This window comes from Hyperolius riggenbachi, chromosome 3 (genome assembly GCF_040937935.1).
Source record: "Hyperolius riggenbachi isolate aHypRig1 chromosome 3, aHypRig1.pri, whole genome shotgun sequence".
NCBI lineage: Eukaryota > Metazoa > Chordata > Amphibia > Anura > Hyperoliidae > Hyperolius > Hyperolius riggenbachi.
Window position 1 is genome coordinate 141,342,559 of NC_090648.1, and position 17,092 is coordinate 141,359,650.

The 17,092-nt window shown below is 42.0% G+C and overlaps 1 protein-coding gene across 6 annotated transcripts in view; it reads left to right on the top strand.

The window, feature by feature from the left end:
* Positions 1–17,092, top strand: part of SLC24A1 (solute carrier family 24 member 1) — a 78,494-nt gene that overhangs the window by 60,382 nt on the left and 1,020 nt on the right. For all 6 annotated transcript variants that reach the window (XM_068275009.1, XM_068275005.1, XM_068275010.1 and 3 more), the window contains 2 exons: positions 5,615–5,704; positions 15,355–15,521. In XM_068275009.1, the coding sequence (XP_068131110.1) occupies positions 5,615–5,704; positions 15,355–15,521 (257 nt within the window). The remainder of the gene's footprint in view (positions 1–5,614; positions 5,705–15,354; positions 15,522–17,092) is intronic.

Genomic DNA, 17,092 nt, shown 5'->3' on the forward strand with positions numbered 1-17,092 from the left:
TCCTTAAGAAAATAAAATAAGGGTTCTGTAACTTGTCTCTGTGGGGTTGTTATTTTTTTTATATTTGGAGAAAATTCTGGACATATGTTTTGAAGTATGTTCACTTCGTTGGATGACTATTGTTTGATGATGTGACACAAATGCCAGGAGTAATCCCTCCATTTTATATAGAAAGAAGCAAAAATGTGAAATATTGCCCTAACACGCAAATGTCCACTAGGGGGGGGGGGGGGGGGGGGGGGCGCACCAAACTGTCCTGCTGATCTGCTGCTATAGCTCATAAAACCTGTTACCTGCCTGCACTGGACCTCCTAGATGGGATAAAAACAAGGTACACCAAGATCCCCAATAGTGCGATACAGTGGTGTGAAAAACTATTTGCCCCCTTCCTGATTTCTTATTCTTTTGCATGTTTGTCACACTTAAATGTTTCTGCTCATCAAAAACCGTTAACTATTAGTCAAAGATAACATAATTGAACACAAAATGCAGTTTTAAATGATGGTTTTTATTATTTAGTGAGAAAAAAACCTCAAAACCTACATGGCCCAGTGTGAAAAAGAAATTGCCCCCTGAACCTAATAACTGGTTGGGCCACCCTTAGCAGCAATAACTGCAATCAAGCGTTTGCGATAACTTGCAACGGGTCTTTTACAGCGCTCTGGAGGAATTTTGGCCCACTCATCTTTGCAGAATTGTTGTAATTCAGCTTTATTTGAGGGTTTTCTAGCATGAACCGCCTTTTTAAGGTCATGCCACAACATCTCAATAGGATTCAGGTCAGGACTTTGACTATGCCACTCCAAAGTCTTCATTTTGTTTTTCTTCAGCCATTCAGAGGTGGATTTGCTGGTGTGTTTTGGGTCATTGTCCTGCTGCAGCACCCAAGATCGCTTCAGCTTGAGTTGACAAACAGATGGCCGGACATTCTCCTTCAGGATTTTTTGGTAGACAGTAGAATTCATGGTTCCATCTATCACAGCAAGTCTTCCAGGTCCTGAAGCAGCAAAACAACCCCAGACCATCACACTACCACCACCATATTTTACTGTTGGTATGATGTTCTTTTGCTGAAATGCTGTGTTACTTCTACGCCAGATGTAACGGGTCACGCACCTTCCAAAAAGTTCAACTTTTGTCTCGTCGGTTCCCAAGGTATTTTCCCAAAAGTCTTGGCAATCATTGAGATTTTTTTTTAGCAAAATTGAGACAAGCCTTAATGTTCTTTTTGCTTAAAAGTGGTTTGCGCCTTGGATATCTGCCATGCAGGCCGTTTTTGCCCAGTCTCTTTCTTATGGTGGAGTCGTGAACACTGACCTTAATTGAGGCAAGTGAGGCCTGCAGTTCTTTAGATGTTGTCCTGGGGTCTTTTGTGGCCTCTCAGATGAGTTTTCTCTGCGCTCTTGGGGTAATTTTGGTTGACCGGCCACTCCTGGGAAGGTTTATCACTGTTCCATGTTTTTGCCATTTGTGGATAATGGCTCTCACTGTGGTTCGCTGGAGTCCCAACGCTTTAGAAATGGCTTTATAACCTTTACCAGACTGATAGATCTCAATTACAGTACTTTTGTTCTAATTTGTTCCTGAATTTCTTTGGATCTCGGCATGATGTCTAGCTTTTGAGGTGCTTTTGGTCTACTTCTCTGTGTCAGATAGCTCCTATTTAAGTGATTTCTTGATTGAAACAGGTGCGTCAGTAATCAGGCCTGGGGGTGACTACAGAATTGAACTCAGGTGTGATAAACCACAGTTAAGTTATTTTTTAACAAGGTGGGGGGCAATCGCTTTTTCACACAGGGCCATGTAGATTTTGAGTTTTTTTTCTCACTAAATAATAAAAACCATCATTTAAAACTGCATTTTGTGTTCAATTATGTTATCTTTCACTAATAGTTAACTGTTTTTGATGAGCAGAAACATTTAAGTGTGACAAACATGCAAAAGAATAAGAAATCAGGAAGGGGGCAAATAGTTTTTCACACCACTATATGTACTGGTAAATGGTTACTAGATAAGAGTAAATATTAATACTCACAAACCAGGGTTACCATTAGGCAACCACTGTGAAAGAAGGTGGGGAGATTTTGTATTTATAGAGATATGGCCACTTACTGCCATATCTGGCAGGCACACAGGTAGCTAGCTGGATACAGATAGCAGGTTTATTTAACCCGCAAGTAATTTTTTTTGACGGGAAATTACATAGGTGTCTCCCAAAAGAGAATAAGACGATGTACAAGAGGCATTATTGTGTAAAAAAAAATGAAATAAATTAAATAATCTCAGCTTTTATTTACATTTGAGCAAAAAGTGTCCAGTCCCAAATTATTTATTCCCCTCACAAACTGTCACCGTCTGTGGGAAAATCCAAAGTTCTATACCATTTCAAATAGACCATGCTGTTCTAAAGCATCCTAATTACCCTGATTAATTGGGAACAGCTTGTTTAACTACCTTACGACGGAGTCATGCCAATGGGCGTGACCGCAGCCCCAGGACCGCCTAACGCCAATTGACATCAAGTCGTGGGGCCGGCTGCTGCAGGCATCTCCTGCTTCAGGGGCTCGAGTGGTGATCGCCGCTAGGAAGACTGTTAGACGGCAAAACTAGGGCGCCGTCTTTTAGGGCTGTACAGCGCTGCGATCTACAGCAGCGCTGTACTGGGGACACAGATGTCCCCGTGACATACTAGAGAGCAATTGGCTCTCATAGGCAGAAGTCTATGACAGCCGATCGCCATGATTGGCTGGCTGGGGGGAGGGGGGGTTTTGGAAAATATATAAATAAATAAATAGTAAAAAAATAAAAATAAAATACAAAAACAAATATTTATTTAAAAAAAATAATAAACATCAGGGGGGGCGATCAGACCCCACCAACAGAGAGCTCTGTTGGTGGGGGGAAATCAATAGTGGGCTGTGTTGTGCGGCCCTGCAGCTTGGCCTTAAAGCTGCAGTGGCCCAATTAACAAAAAATGGCCTGGTCTTTATGGGGGTTTAGTACTCTGGTCCTCAAGTGGTTAATCAACTCAACAGGTGAAAAACAGTAGCTCTCTACAGTTGGTTTGTGGACAGACATGGCTAAGACAAAGGAGCCCAGTGAGGACCTGCGGCTGCACATTGTGGCTGCTCACAAGTCAGGAAAGGGCTACAAGGCCATTTCTAAATGTTTTCAAGTTCCAGTGGCTACAGTGCAAAGTATTATTAAATACTACAAGATTTTCCACACTGTGGAAAATCTCAGAGGTTGTGGTCGGAAGCCAAAAGTGACACCTGTGCTGGCCAGGAGGATAGTGAGAGAAGTGAAAAAGAATCCAAGGATCACCACCAAGGCCATCCTGGTGAATCTGGGCTCTGCTGGTGGCAGACCAAGGAGGATGCCACTTCTCAAGATAAGGCACACAAAAGCGCGCTTGGCCTTTGCAAATGCTCATCTGAACAAAGAAGACATTTGGTCTTCTGTGTTAGGGTCAGATGAAACAAAAATTTAATTGTTTGGTCACAATGATGTTTCCTTCATTTGGCTTAAAAAAAAGGCGAAGCCTTCAACCCAAAGAACACAATCCCCACTGTCAAACATGGTGGTGGGAACCTAATGCTTTGGGGGTGTTTTTCAGCCAATGGACCAGGGAACCTAATCACAGTAAAGGCAAGATGAAAAAAGAGCAATACATGACTATTCTCAATGACAACATCAGGCAGTCTGCAGAGAAACTTGCCCTTGGGCACCAGTGGACATTTCAGCATGACAATGACCCAAAACACAGCAAAAGCGGTGAAGGAATGGTTAGCAGACAACAACAAAAGCGTTTTGGAATGGCTCAGCCAGAGTCCTGACTTGAATCCAATCGAGAATCTGTGGAGGGAGCTAAAGATCAGGGTGATGGCAAGAAGACCCTCCAACCTGAAAGATTTGGAGCTCGTTGCTAAAGATGAGTGGGCAAAAATACCTGTGGAGACATGCAAAAAGCTGGTCTGCAATTATAGGAAGCGTTTGATTGCTGTAATAGCCAATAAAGGCTTTTCTATTGATTATTGAGCAGGGAATGAATAGTTCTGGATTGGACACTTTTTGCTCAAATGTAAATAAAAGCTGAGAAATGTCCCCCCCCCCCCCACCCCCACCACCACCACCACCACCACCACCACAATAATGCCTCTTGTACATCATCTTATTATCTTTTGGGAGACACCTATGTAATTTTCCCATCAAAAATTACTTGCTGGTTGAATAAAAGTAACTTTAAGTCAAAATTTGCCAGGGGTATGAATAATTATGGGCAGCACTTTAAATGCTGTGTGCACACGTTGTCTGAACACGTTACGTTTACTGTTCTTTTTGGATAATATCTAACCCAATGTTATTCAGGAAAGTGGAGCATTGCTGAGATAAGATCACAGGAATGAAAGTCTGCCTCAGATTTTCTAGTGTTGTCTCTAAATCAGGGACGGATCTAGGGGGGGGGGGGGGGGGGGGGGCAGACGGGTCTCTTTCCCCAGGCGCAGTTTGTTGAATTCATAAAAAGGCGGCAGAATTTGGATGGGGAATGGCAGTTTAGGCGACAAAACCTGACCATTAGGTGCCAAAACTGGATGGGGAATGGCAGTTTAGGCGCCAAAACCGGACCTTTAGGCGCCAAAACCTGACCTTGCCCCAGGCGCAACTTGGTCTAGATCTGTCCCTGCTCTAAATCTCTGACGAGCAATGAGTTTGTTGTATACAGGCGAAACTTGAAAAATTCGATTATTATGTAAAAGTCTGTTTATTTCAGCTATTCAACTTTAAAAGGTGAAACCAATATATAAAATAGGAACTCTTTGCAGGTGTTTTGGATTAATTAGCTTTTAAGTCTGACACTTTGAGCCTAGAATATTGAACATTTGCACACTATTCTAATGGTCTGATATTTTGATGTTGGGGTTTTCATAAACTGTATGCCATAATCATCAAAATTATAACAAAGGTTTAAAATATCTCGCTAGGCATGTAATGAATCTATTTCATATATTAGTTCAACCTTTTAGGATGAATTACTGAAATAAATGGACTTTTGCACCATACTCAAATTTTTCAAGTTTCACCTGTAGATGTTCTGACTAAAGTGTGACTCTGCTGGTATCGTCCTAGATTTGATTCAGAAACTACTGAAGCCATAAAAGCAGCATGATAGCCAAACTGTTGTTGGGAATACAGGCTTTCTTTAAAGGAAACCAGAGTCGACTTTAACTAAAAGTTTTATTCATAACTGGGGCTTTCTCCAGCTCCACGCACACAGATCGCTCCCACGACGCTGTCCTCAGTCTTCTCCAGCTCCGGTACCAGGTTCCGTAACTTCGGCCAGTCTGCGCAAGAAAAGTGCACCCGCTAGATGCGTAGAGGGTGCACTTCTCTTGTGCAGACTGGCTGAAGTTACGGGGACCCGGTACCAAAGAGGGAGAATACGGAGGACGGCTGCATGAAAGTAATCCATGCACATGGGGCTGGAGGAAGCCCCAGGTATGTAGAAAATGTTTAGTTAAACTCGTCTCTGGTACACTTTAAGGAACAATTGAAAAGAACTATTACAGATAATTATGTCCATGCTAAAAATCCACCATTATCTGCTTTCTTTCAGAAATCACGGAACCTTTTTGTCTTGACATTTCTGGGCTCCATTTTATGGATTGCTGTATTCTCCTACCTCATGGTCTGGTGGGCACATCAGGTGAGGATACAGTACAGTGCCGTATGCTCCAAATGTAAAGGGATTTTTTTGGGGAGGATTTTCAGAAGCTTTGCACTGCTCAATAGAAATTATACCTTTTGACCTTTTACTGTATTTAAAATTTTTGTGAGAATAAACTGAATTTAGCATTTACACAATTGGCCTCAATTCTGGTAGCTATGTGAGGTAAATATTTTTTCGTAGGTTAAATACCTCAGGAGGTATTTTCCTCTTTTGTGTTTTGTGAGTTAGATTCACTTCCTCCACCGTAGTTATGCCCATTATTAAAATAATGTTCAAAAAGGAATTTCCTTTCAGAATCGAATAGACTTAATTACAAGTAATATAATTATTACCCATAACATATAATTAAATATAGAAGTGGTAAAATACCGGTAATTTAGAATTATATAACATGAGTAAAGGTAAATATGTCAACACTTGGCAAGTTACAAGTGAGCAATTTTAGTGCTTATTAAAGAGACACTGAAGCGGAAAAAAAAATATGATATAGTGAATTGGTTGTGTACTATGAATAATTACTAGAAGATTAGCAGCAAAGAAAATATTCTCATACTTTTATTTTCAGGTATATAGTGTTTTTTCTAACATTGCATCATTCTATAATATGTGCAGATTACACAACACTCAGCATTCAAAATGATTATTTCAGAGCAGTCTGTGAAGTAATGACCTCTCCTCTAGCAGAGGAAAAGTAAATAGTCCAGGAACAGTTGAGATAATAAAAGTCAGATAACAGCCCTCTCCACGACTAACTTAGTCGGAGAGCTTAATGGCTTGTTTGCATAGAGATAACAACTGGAGTTTCTCAACTCTTCCTGTACTGGAAACAATTACACTGATGTATCTGATCTTAATGTTTTAATGTTAATCTTAAGCTGGCCATACACTGGCCCGATTTGCGCCCGTTTCGACAGCAGATTCGATCACTGGGATCGAATCTGCTGCCAATCGTTCACGCTACACCCCGAATTTCGATCCATTTCGTCCGATCCCGTCGATCGCGCCGTGCGGAAAATAACCGTTGATCACCCGCGGGTAAAGAGCGCATCGCTAGCGGCGTTCGAGAGCCCGATGACCGACGCAATAGAGCCCGCATACATTACCTGCTCCGCCAGCGCGACTCCAGTCTCCCGGTCACCGCTGCTCTGTCTGCGCTCTGGTCTCCAGGTCCGGCATGCCTCACTTCTTCTAGTCTGTAGAGCGCCCTCTACTGTTTAAACTTCCTGCCGGGCTAGAAGAAGTGAGGCATGCCGGACCTGGAGACCAGAGCGCAGACAGAGCAGCGGTGACCGGGGGACTGGAGTCGCGCCGGCGGAGCAGGTAATGTATGCGGGCGGGCGGGGGCAGCAGCAGCAGCACCACCACAACAGATTGTGAACGGTTTCAGGCTGAAATCGGTTCACAATCTGTTTGCTGTAAAGGTAGCCATACGATCCCTCTCTGATCAGATTCGATCAGAGAGGGATCTATCTGTTGGTCGAATCTGATGGCAAATCGACCAGTGTATGGCCACCTTTAACCACTTGAGGACCCACCCTTTACCCCCCCTTAAGGACCAGCGCTGGTTTGATTGATCTGTGCTGGGTGGGCTCTGCAGCCCCCAGCACAGATCAGGGTGCAGGCAGGGAGATCAGATTGCCCCCCTTTTTTCCCCCCTATGGGGATGATGTGCTGGGGGGGTCTGATCTCTCCTGCCTGCTGTGGGTGGCGGGGGGGGCACCTCAAAGCCCCCCTCCGCGGCGACATTCTCCCCCCTCCCTCTCCTACCTGCTCCCCCGGGAGATCTGGGCTGCACAGGACGCTATCCGTCCTGTGCAGCCAGTGACAGGACGTCCCCTGTCACATGGCGGCGATCCCCGGCCGCTGATTGGCCGGGGATCGGCGATCTGCCTTACGGCGCTGCTGCGCAGCAGCGCCGTACAAATGTAAACAAAGCGGATTATTTCCGCTTGTGTTTACATCTAGCCTGCGAGCCGCCATCGGCGGCCCGCAGGCTATTCACGGAGCCCCCCGCAGTGATTTGACAGGAAGCAGCCGCTCGTACGAGCGGCTGCTTCCTGATTAATTAGGCTGCAGCTGGCGACGCAATACTGCGTCGCTGGTCCTGCAGCTGCCACTTTGCCGACGCACGTTATGAGTGTGCGGTCGGCAAGTGGTTAATGTTTTATTTCTTAGCTGTGCTACACATACAAATCATAATATCATAATTTTTTTTTCGCTTCAGTGTCTCTTTAAATGTTTCAGAGCTTCATCCCATTAGCCAAAAAAGATATTTTATTTTTTAGGAAACAACCAAAGGCAGAAGCATCCTCAGATATAGGGGTCATTTTTGGAATTGCGTCCCCTTACTTAACTCATTTATTAACTAATTTATTTTCATGTGCATCCACTCATAATTTATCTCTCACTGAGGGTGATTAACAAAACTAGACAGCACAGCAATTTTACTGGTACTTATGCCAGTTATGTATAATGCTTTGCACAAATATCACAATTTGTGTTACCTAGGTAACACTCTCAATGTTTGGGTAACCAATTAGGTAATCATATTGAAGGCTTGTAGAGATTACTTTCACCCATCTAAGTGAATTATTGGTATCTTTCCTCAGTCACTTTTCTTCCAAAAAAAGATGTCTACAGATGGTCAGTAGCCAAAGAAAATTCTCATCCAGTATACTGGTACTCTTAAGCAGCCCATACACTCAGCCGATTTTCTGGCCGACCGATCGATCCCGATCGATCGATCGATCAATCGATTGCAAATCGGTTGGCCAATCGACCGATCGACGGCCGATTTCGATCGATTTCGATGGATTTCCATCGAACTTGCAGGGTGGAAAATTTAGGTCGATCTGATGAGATTGCTTATCAGTTTGCATTGGCCTTAATGGAAATCTGATGGCAAAAAAATGCCATCAGATCGAATTTCAATAGATTTCAAACTGAAATCTATTGGAATTCTATCCTGGTAAAAAATGTTCTAAAAACGCATCAGATAGATCATCAGATGCATTTCTTATCTATCTGCTGCCAATCTGACGAGTGTATGGGCACCTTTAGGCTCTTGAATGCAGGAAGAAAACAAAATTACAATTTTATGTGGTAGAGTTTGTGCCGTATCGACAATAATAAGGCTTTCAATATTATTATTATTATTATTAGTTTTTTTGTGCTAACAAAGTAGCTTTTAATTTTCATGGGCAAGAACCCTTCTACACCCCTCATAAAGGCTGCTGAATACCATTTTTAAGCTTCTTTCACTTAAGAGTCAAACTATAAAAAAGGGTCGCTTTTAGTAAAATATATATTTTTTTCCTTTTGAAATGTTTGGTCTTTCTTCTTAAAGTGGATCCGAGATGAACTTTTCCTCATTGCATAATTGTGTTCCTTTCCTAATGTTTATAGGGCATTCCTCAAGGCAGGGCAGCACGGTGGCGTAGTGGGCAGCACGGTGGCGTAGTGGTTAGCTCTCTCGCCTTGCAGCGCTGAGTCCCTGGTTCGAATCCCAGCCAGGGCACTATCTGCAAAGAGTTTGTATGTTTTCTCCGTGTCTGCGTGGGTTTCCTCCGGGCACTCCGGTTTCCTCCCACATTCCAAAAACATACAGATAAGTTAATTGGCTCCCCCTAAAATTGGCCCTAGACTACAGTACTTACACTACATAATATAGACATATGGCAATGGTAGGGATTAGATTGTGAGCTCCTTTGAGGGACAGTTAGTGACAAGATATATATATATATATACACTGTACAGCGCTGCGTAATATGTCGGCGCTATATAAATAATAATAATAATAATAATTCCTCAAGCCAAATACTTTTGTTTTTGTTTTAATGCTCTAATTCCCTATAAACTAAATAAGCCACTCCCATAGGTTTTCAGAGAGCCAAGGCACTTTCAGACAGTAGTAAGGGCTCATGGGAGCTCAGTCTGGGCAGTAGGAGGGGGAGGTATTTTCAGAGATTTCAGAGGCAGAGGGGAGGAGGGAGGAAGAGGGGGGATTAGTTTTCTTTGCTCAAGATGCAGATAAGCCTGCCTCTGTGTAATGTTTACAAACAACATGGCTGCCGTCATTGTATCACAGGAAGAAATACTCATATTCTATTAAAGCTGTTTGCAGCTAGATTTGCTGTGTAAACTATCTAAACTTTAGATAAGATATATAGACAAGTTACTTGTTATAGATAGTTTTTTTTATCTCAGATCCGTTTTAACCACTTCAGCCCATGGGTTGATTTCACCTTACAGACAAGAGGGATTTTCACATTTCAGCGCTCCTCCCATTCATTCTCCAATAACTTTAGCACTACATATCACACCTAATGATCTAGATTTTGTTAGGCTTTTTTGGGGGTGATTTTTTTTTGTAACTATTTTATTCTCAATGCATTTTAAAAAAAGAGAAAAAAAATATTTAAAAAAAAACACTTTCTCCATTTATACCCACTATAGTTTTAAAAGAAACAATACTGCCATTGATAAAAACCCACACATTTTATTTCTCATTTATTTTGGTTATCCCAATATTTACATGATGTCCATAATTCAATGTATGGGGATAATATATTATTTTGGAAATAAAGGAGTATTTTTTCTATATTAGGATTTTCATTTTTCATTGTGCCCTAGCAATAATGGCAAGCCCTTATTTGCAAAAAAAAAAAAAAAAAAAAAAAATAGCAGTAATATACCCTCATGGCATACATTAACAAAAAAATCAATAAAGTAACAATTTATGTATTATATTTTCAATTCTGGCACTTTTTCTTTTTACAAGTTTTTTTATTTTGGTACAGAATATATAAAAATTAACATTTTATTGCTATTGGTTCAGTTTGTCATTAAAAATAATTCCCCAAAAAAAGTCCTAAAGACTAAGGTCGCATTCACAGTGGAACGTTATTGTCCTGCGTTATAAAGTCATTAGAACGCAGGTTAACACACTGCAATGTTTAGCCTATGTGACATTCACAGTGTGACGTTAAGGTCGCATTGTAAATGTTGCGTTATGGTGACTCACTGCTTGCAGTGTGTTACCTCTAAATGCAGACATTAACAGATACAGAGAGGCATACTTTTCATTGCCTGTATGCTCCACTGTATCTACTGTATGCCATGGTAACGCAGCATTAACTACTCTAAGACCGCTCCACGCCAACAGGCGTGGTCACGGCGGCAGCCCCAGGACCGCCTAACGCCGATTGGCATCAGGTCCTGGAGCAGGCTACTGAAGGAGGTCACGCGCAGGGTGCGCGCGCATCACCTCAGGGCCGGCGCTTTTCCCCATCATCAGTCTGTTAGACGTCGTGATCGCCGTCTATTTAAATAGTAGAGCGCTGCGATCAGCAGCATCGATGTACTGGGGACAGCCGTGTGACATGGCTGTCCCCTCTGTAACTGCGGGAGTGATCCGCTGTCATAGGCTGAAGCCAATGACAGCCGATCGGGGGGAAGGGGGAGGATTTATGAATATTTTAAAAAACAGCAAATGTTTATTAAAAAAATAAAACCATAAACAAAGAAACAATGATAAACAAACAAATGTCTGGGGGGGGGGGGGGGGGGGGGGTGATCAGACCCCACCAACAGAGAGCTCTGTTGGTGGGTGGGTGGGGGGGAATCACTTGTGTGCTGAGTTGTATGGGCCTGCAGCTTTGCCTTACAGCTGCAGTGGCCCATTTAGTTAAAATTGCCCTGGTCTTTAGGGGGGTTCTCCACTGCAGTCCTCAAGTGGTTAATGTGCGTTAACACCTTTTTTTGCTTTGCGCTGTAATGCTGCATTGTGCCTTTAACGTCGCATTACAACGTCCCACTGTGAATATGCCCTAAAATCTATTCTACAATGTATCACTGTTAAAATAATGCCAAATACAGTATCTCAGTTGATGGCTAGTTGGGTATCTAGCAGGCCATTAACTCCAAAGTGTGCAAGCGGCCTTTGTACAGGCCAAGTATTTTAGTGCCATACTTTGTTTGCCTAGCCCCAGAAGGGTCTAAACAGTAGACAAAGGACATGTCACCATGTTAGTTTTCCTAACAACCTCGGCTATTCAAAAGTGGGTGTTTTGGAAGCTGACTTGTGTAGTTTTGTTATAACTTTCCCTAGTTTGATTAATTTTGAAAATGACTTTTTTTTTTTAATAATGGATTGAGTACCTACCTAGTTTTTATGTGACAGGGGTCTAAGCTCTAAGACACAACATAATGTATTCCACAACTCATTATGGTTAAAATGAGGTAACGTATACATCATTTGATAAACTGGATGCACAGTGATCCATTGTTCTCATGGTGCGCCTATGGCTTTTTTTTTTGCAGTTCATTCAGATAGGGGCTGGGTGGTTAGGGTTAGGAGTAGGAGTGGTAAAGTGGTGGTTAGAGTTAAGCATAGTTAGCAGAGGGTTCAGGTGAGAGTAAGGGCACAGTTGGTGGTAGCAGAACATCGGCTATATTACTGATATTTTACAGGGTGGGCCATTTGTATGGATACACCTTAATAAAATGGGAATGGTTGGTAATATTAACTTCCAGTTTGTGGCACATTAGTATATGTGAAGGGGGAAACTTTTCAGGATGGGTGGTGACCATGGCAGCCATTTTGAAGTCTGCCATTTTGAATCCAACATTTGTTTTTTCAATAGGAAGAGGGTTATGTGACACAAACTTATTGGGAATTTCACAAGAAAAACAATGGTGCGCTTGGTTTTAACCTAACTTTATTCTTTCATGAGTTATTTACACGTTTCTGACCACTTATAAAATGTGTTCAATGTGCTGCCCATTGTGTTGGACTGTCAATGCAACCCTCTTCTCACACTGATAGCAACACCGCAGGAGAAATGCTAGCACAGGCTTCCAGTATCCGTAGTTCCAGGTGCTGCACATCTTGTATCTTCACAGCATAGACAATTGCCTTCAAATGATGGTGTGGTATATGGGGTACAAAGATAGTAGGACTATTCTTCATCAGTGGAAACCTCAAGGCCACTGGATATGCAAAATTGCAACATGATGTGTTTCCCTCTTTATGCACTGAAGCTGGCATGTTCCCTGAGTTTTTCCAGCAAGATGGTGCACCACCACATTATGGGCGTCAGGTCCCAGCATTCCTAGATGAACAGTTTCCTGGAAAGTGGATTGGTCATCATGGGCCAGTTGAATGGCCCCCAAGGTCTCCCAATCTGACCCCCTTAGACGTTTATCTTTGGGGTCATCTGAAGGCAATTGTCTATGCTGTGAAGATACGAGATGTGCTGCACCTGAAACTACAGATATTGGAAGCCTGTGCTAGCATTTCTCCTGCAGTGTTGCCATCAGTGTGTGAAGAGTGGGAGAAGAGGGTTGCATTGACAATCCAACACAATGGGCAGCACATTGAACACATTTTATAAGTGGTCAGAAACTTGTAAATAGCTCATGCAAGAATAAAGTTACGTTAAAACCAAGCACACCATTGTTTTTCTTGTGAAATTCCCAATAAGTTTGATGTGTTACATGATCCTCTTCCTATTGAAAAAACAAAAAGTTAGATTCAAAATGGCCGACTTCAAAATGGCAGCCATGGTCACCACCCACCTTGAAAAGCTTCCCCCTCACATACACTAATGTGCCAAACAGGAAGTTAATATTACCAACCATTCCCATTTTATTAAGGTGTATCAATATAAATGGTCCATCCTGTTCTATTCTAGATAATAGAAAATCGGTAAAATTACTGATATTCTATTTCATACCTATTACCATTTTTCAGCAATTTATCCTCACTGTGCTATTATGGATATGCCCCATCTATATCTTACATTAACTAGTTTAAAGAGAATCTGTATTGTTAAAATCGCTCAAAAGTAAACATACCAGTGCGTTAGGGGACATCTCCTATTACCCTCTGTCACAATTTCGCCGCTCCTCGCCGCATTAAAAGTGGTTAAAAACAGTTTTAAAAAGTTTGTTTGTAAACAAACAAAATGGCCACCAAAACAGGAAGTAGGTTGATGTACAGTATGTCCACACATAGAAAATACATCCATACACAAGCAGGCTGTATACAGCATTCCTTTTGAATCTCAAGAGATCATTTGTGTGTTTCTTTCCCCCATGCACTGAAGTTTCAGGCTGCTCTTTTCTTCCTGCAAACAGCTTTGCCCTTGTTTGTAATTCCTAAGTATGTGAAAGCCCAGCCAGCTCAGAGGATGATTTATCCAGCTTGTAAAAGATAAGAGAGAAGAGAGAAGCTGCTCTAATCCTAAATAATACACAGGCAGTGTGCAGAGAGGGGCCAGAAGGGGGAGTTCATAGCAGAACCACAACACTGAAGAACTTGGCAGCCTTCCAGACACAGGCCGACAAGTCTGACAGGGGAAAGATACATTGATTTATTACAGAGATTGTCATAGTAGAAAGTGCTGCAGTTAGCCAGAACACATTAGAATAGCTTTTGGAACTTGTAGGATGATAAAAAACAGGATGCAATTTTTGTTACGGAGTCTCTTTAAGGGAGTCGTACACGCTTTGCCATTTCATGCGGCCTGAAATCAGTTTTTGTTCATGTGTGAATCGCAGCAGAAAAATGAGCAAACCTCTGCAACGCCATTGAAAAGCATTACATGCAATTTAGTATTGCACAAAATTGTACGTGCATTTCAACAAACCTTACTATTCACCTAACATGGTTACTTGTTTTTATGAATGAGTACGGTTACTGGCTGTAACAGTCATCATTCAAGTATAATGTAAGTGCCCACGTGAAGATGGATCAGGGATTACTGGCGACCAATGATTGTGCCCAATCCATCTTCAATACCACGGTAATGATGACGTGAACAATCATTTAAATGATCGCTGTAAAATTATCACAGCGGGCAATGGGGATCTGAGCGATCGGTGACTCAGTGATCCATCATGACAATCATGATTACTGCACGTTGCTTAAACATTGATTAGCTAATTTTCATTAAACAGTTTTACACAATTATTGTGAAGTCACCACAAAAATTGTGTTGTGGGTACGGATGTTCAGGCACAATGATTGGTTCAGGATCCCCATGATCCCTTGCACCAATCAAGGGTGTGGAGCACTCGTGAACATTTTTATTTACACATTTTTTTAATCAATAATCACTATTACTGCATCCTATAAGAACTCCACATAATTAACAGCCTAAGCTAAGCCACACCAATATATATGATTGTTTCTGATGCTGAGACCAGGATATTTAGCGTAGACTTGGCTATACTGAATAATTTACTGCGTTCTACTGTATGTCCTTACGGTTCCTAGTAGTTGTATATCATAAGATAAGAATGGAGTACCTGCGCCCAAAACAAACACGGCTGTGCCATACGTACTCTAGCAGGGAGATGAGGGAGAGGAAATGGCCACAAAAACAAAATGGTTTAAGGTTGGACAAGCAAGCCATACCATAACCAACTACCGATATTGGATTATAGAGCAGAACATATATATCACCCTGGTGTGGAATTAACTGAAGGCAGCCATGTCGTTATCTCCTAAAAATGTATTAATCTGAAAAAAAAAATGTAAGGATACCATGCAATAGTATAAAATGAGTTTATACAGACTACCATCAATGTGTATGATAATATGTGTAACTTGTTTCTGCCAGGTGGGGGAAACCATAGGCATTTCAGAAGAGATTATGGGTTTGACCATACTGGCTGCAGGCACATCAATTCCAGATCTAATCACTAGTGTGATTGTGGCACGGAAAGGACTGGGAGACATGGCCGTGTCTAGCTCGGTGGGAAGCAACATATTTGACATCACTGTCGGGTGAGTATCATAAGCTAATGTGCACAGTGCGAGCCAGTACAACCAGCTTGATAATAGACCAAATATATGCAGCTTGAAAATAGACCAATCAATTTAAACCTGGGTGGGACTTGATTGGTCCATTTCAAGCTGCATATATTTGCATACATATTTACATAATCCTGCATGAACTCAGAAATATTTGCATCTCATTGATCACCCCTATCAGTGGCTCCAATCGAATGTGATGCATTGAAGTCGGTAGTCAATTTAAATACAAGCAAATTCATTATGGATCGGTAGCATTGCTTGGATCCCAGAAGACCTGTAGCAATTCTGGGTACTAATGTAAGGGCAGCAAAAGGTGGGCCTGGTCATGACAGTCTGTGGCCAAATGTGTGTGACCCTGGCAGTGGTGCAACTAGACTTCAGTGGCACTCGCCTAGATAAAAGTCTGGACACCACTGAGAGAGAGAGATGATTTTTTTTTTCTAAGGGCCTGAGCCGCTTTTCAGAAACTCATCAATGTTAAACAACCATCGGATGGAAAATGTGAGCATATCCAGTTTGTCACAATTATTAATTCTAGAAACTTAGATCTAGATTAAACTGCCATATCCTCCAAACAGAGAAAAAAATGCAGTGTGCTGCTATTTTTGTGTGCAAACCTGAGAGGTAACTAAATAAAGTGGATGACTTACAGGCATTTTAAACCAAATAAAAATTGTTACATTTTTCTTCTAGCCCCTGTAGGGCATGGCTCAGTTAATGCCATGATTATAGTTTACCGTATAAAGTACCTCGCTGGAGTAGTTTAATATTTACCTGCTCCAGTGCGGCTTTGGGTCTCCTATGATCTGCCTGAGAGCCACACTCTGTTCTGCACACCTCTGGCTCCTGAGGCACGTCACATGATTGGGAGAAGGCGGTATGAAAGCACAGAGTATGCAAACACAGGAAGAACTGAAGAGACATAATGCATCGCTGGGGGAGGTACTGTAAATATTACAATGTTCCACTAGTCTGCTATGTGGGGAGATGGTGTTTTGGTGGTGATGGGGAGGGTTGAATCCCTGGAGGGGGGGTCCATGCTAATTTTGCTGGGTAGATACCATGGGTTATTGATGCACCCCAGCTCAAACTAAAGTTTCAACCAGAAACTCTGTCACCGGGTTGCTCCTCTGGACGTGAAGGCAGTGTGTGGTCTGTCGTTCTTTTACTGTTTAAAATGATACACATTTGAAGTTCTCAGAGCCACAAACTGGTAGGAAGGGCTGTTTTCGTTTGGCTATAGAGCACAGGTGTCAGATTCTCGCTTGCACTGGAAGCACAGTATAAAGGACTTAATTTACAGTATTTAGACAGTACAATACAGAGGCGCCAACAGAGTAAAAGTATCAAGGTATAAAATGAGGGGCAAGGGTGGACTTACCTCCCCGACAAAATCACAACTAGTGAGGCGCTTCACTAGCATGCATAACTTGAAAGTTGCTCCTCGTGTATTTTTGCCTGAGGAAGCGGGCTTGAGACCTGTGAAACTCATTGCAAACAGTTTTTGGAGTAAGAATAAATACAGTTTTTATTGATTTTAT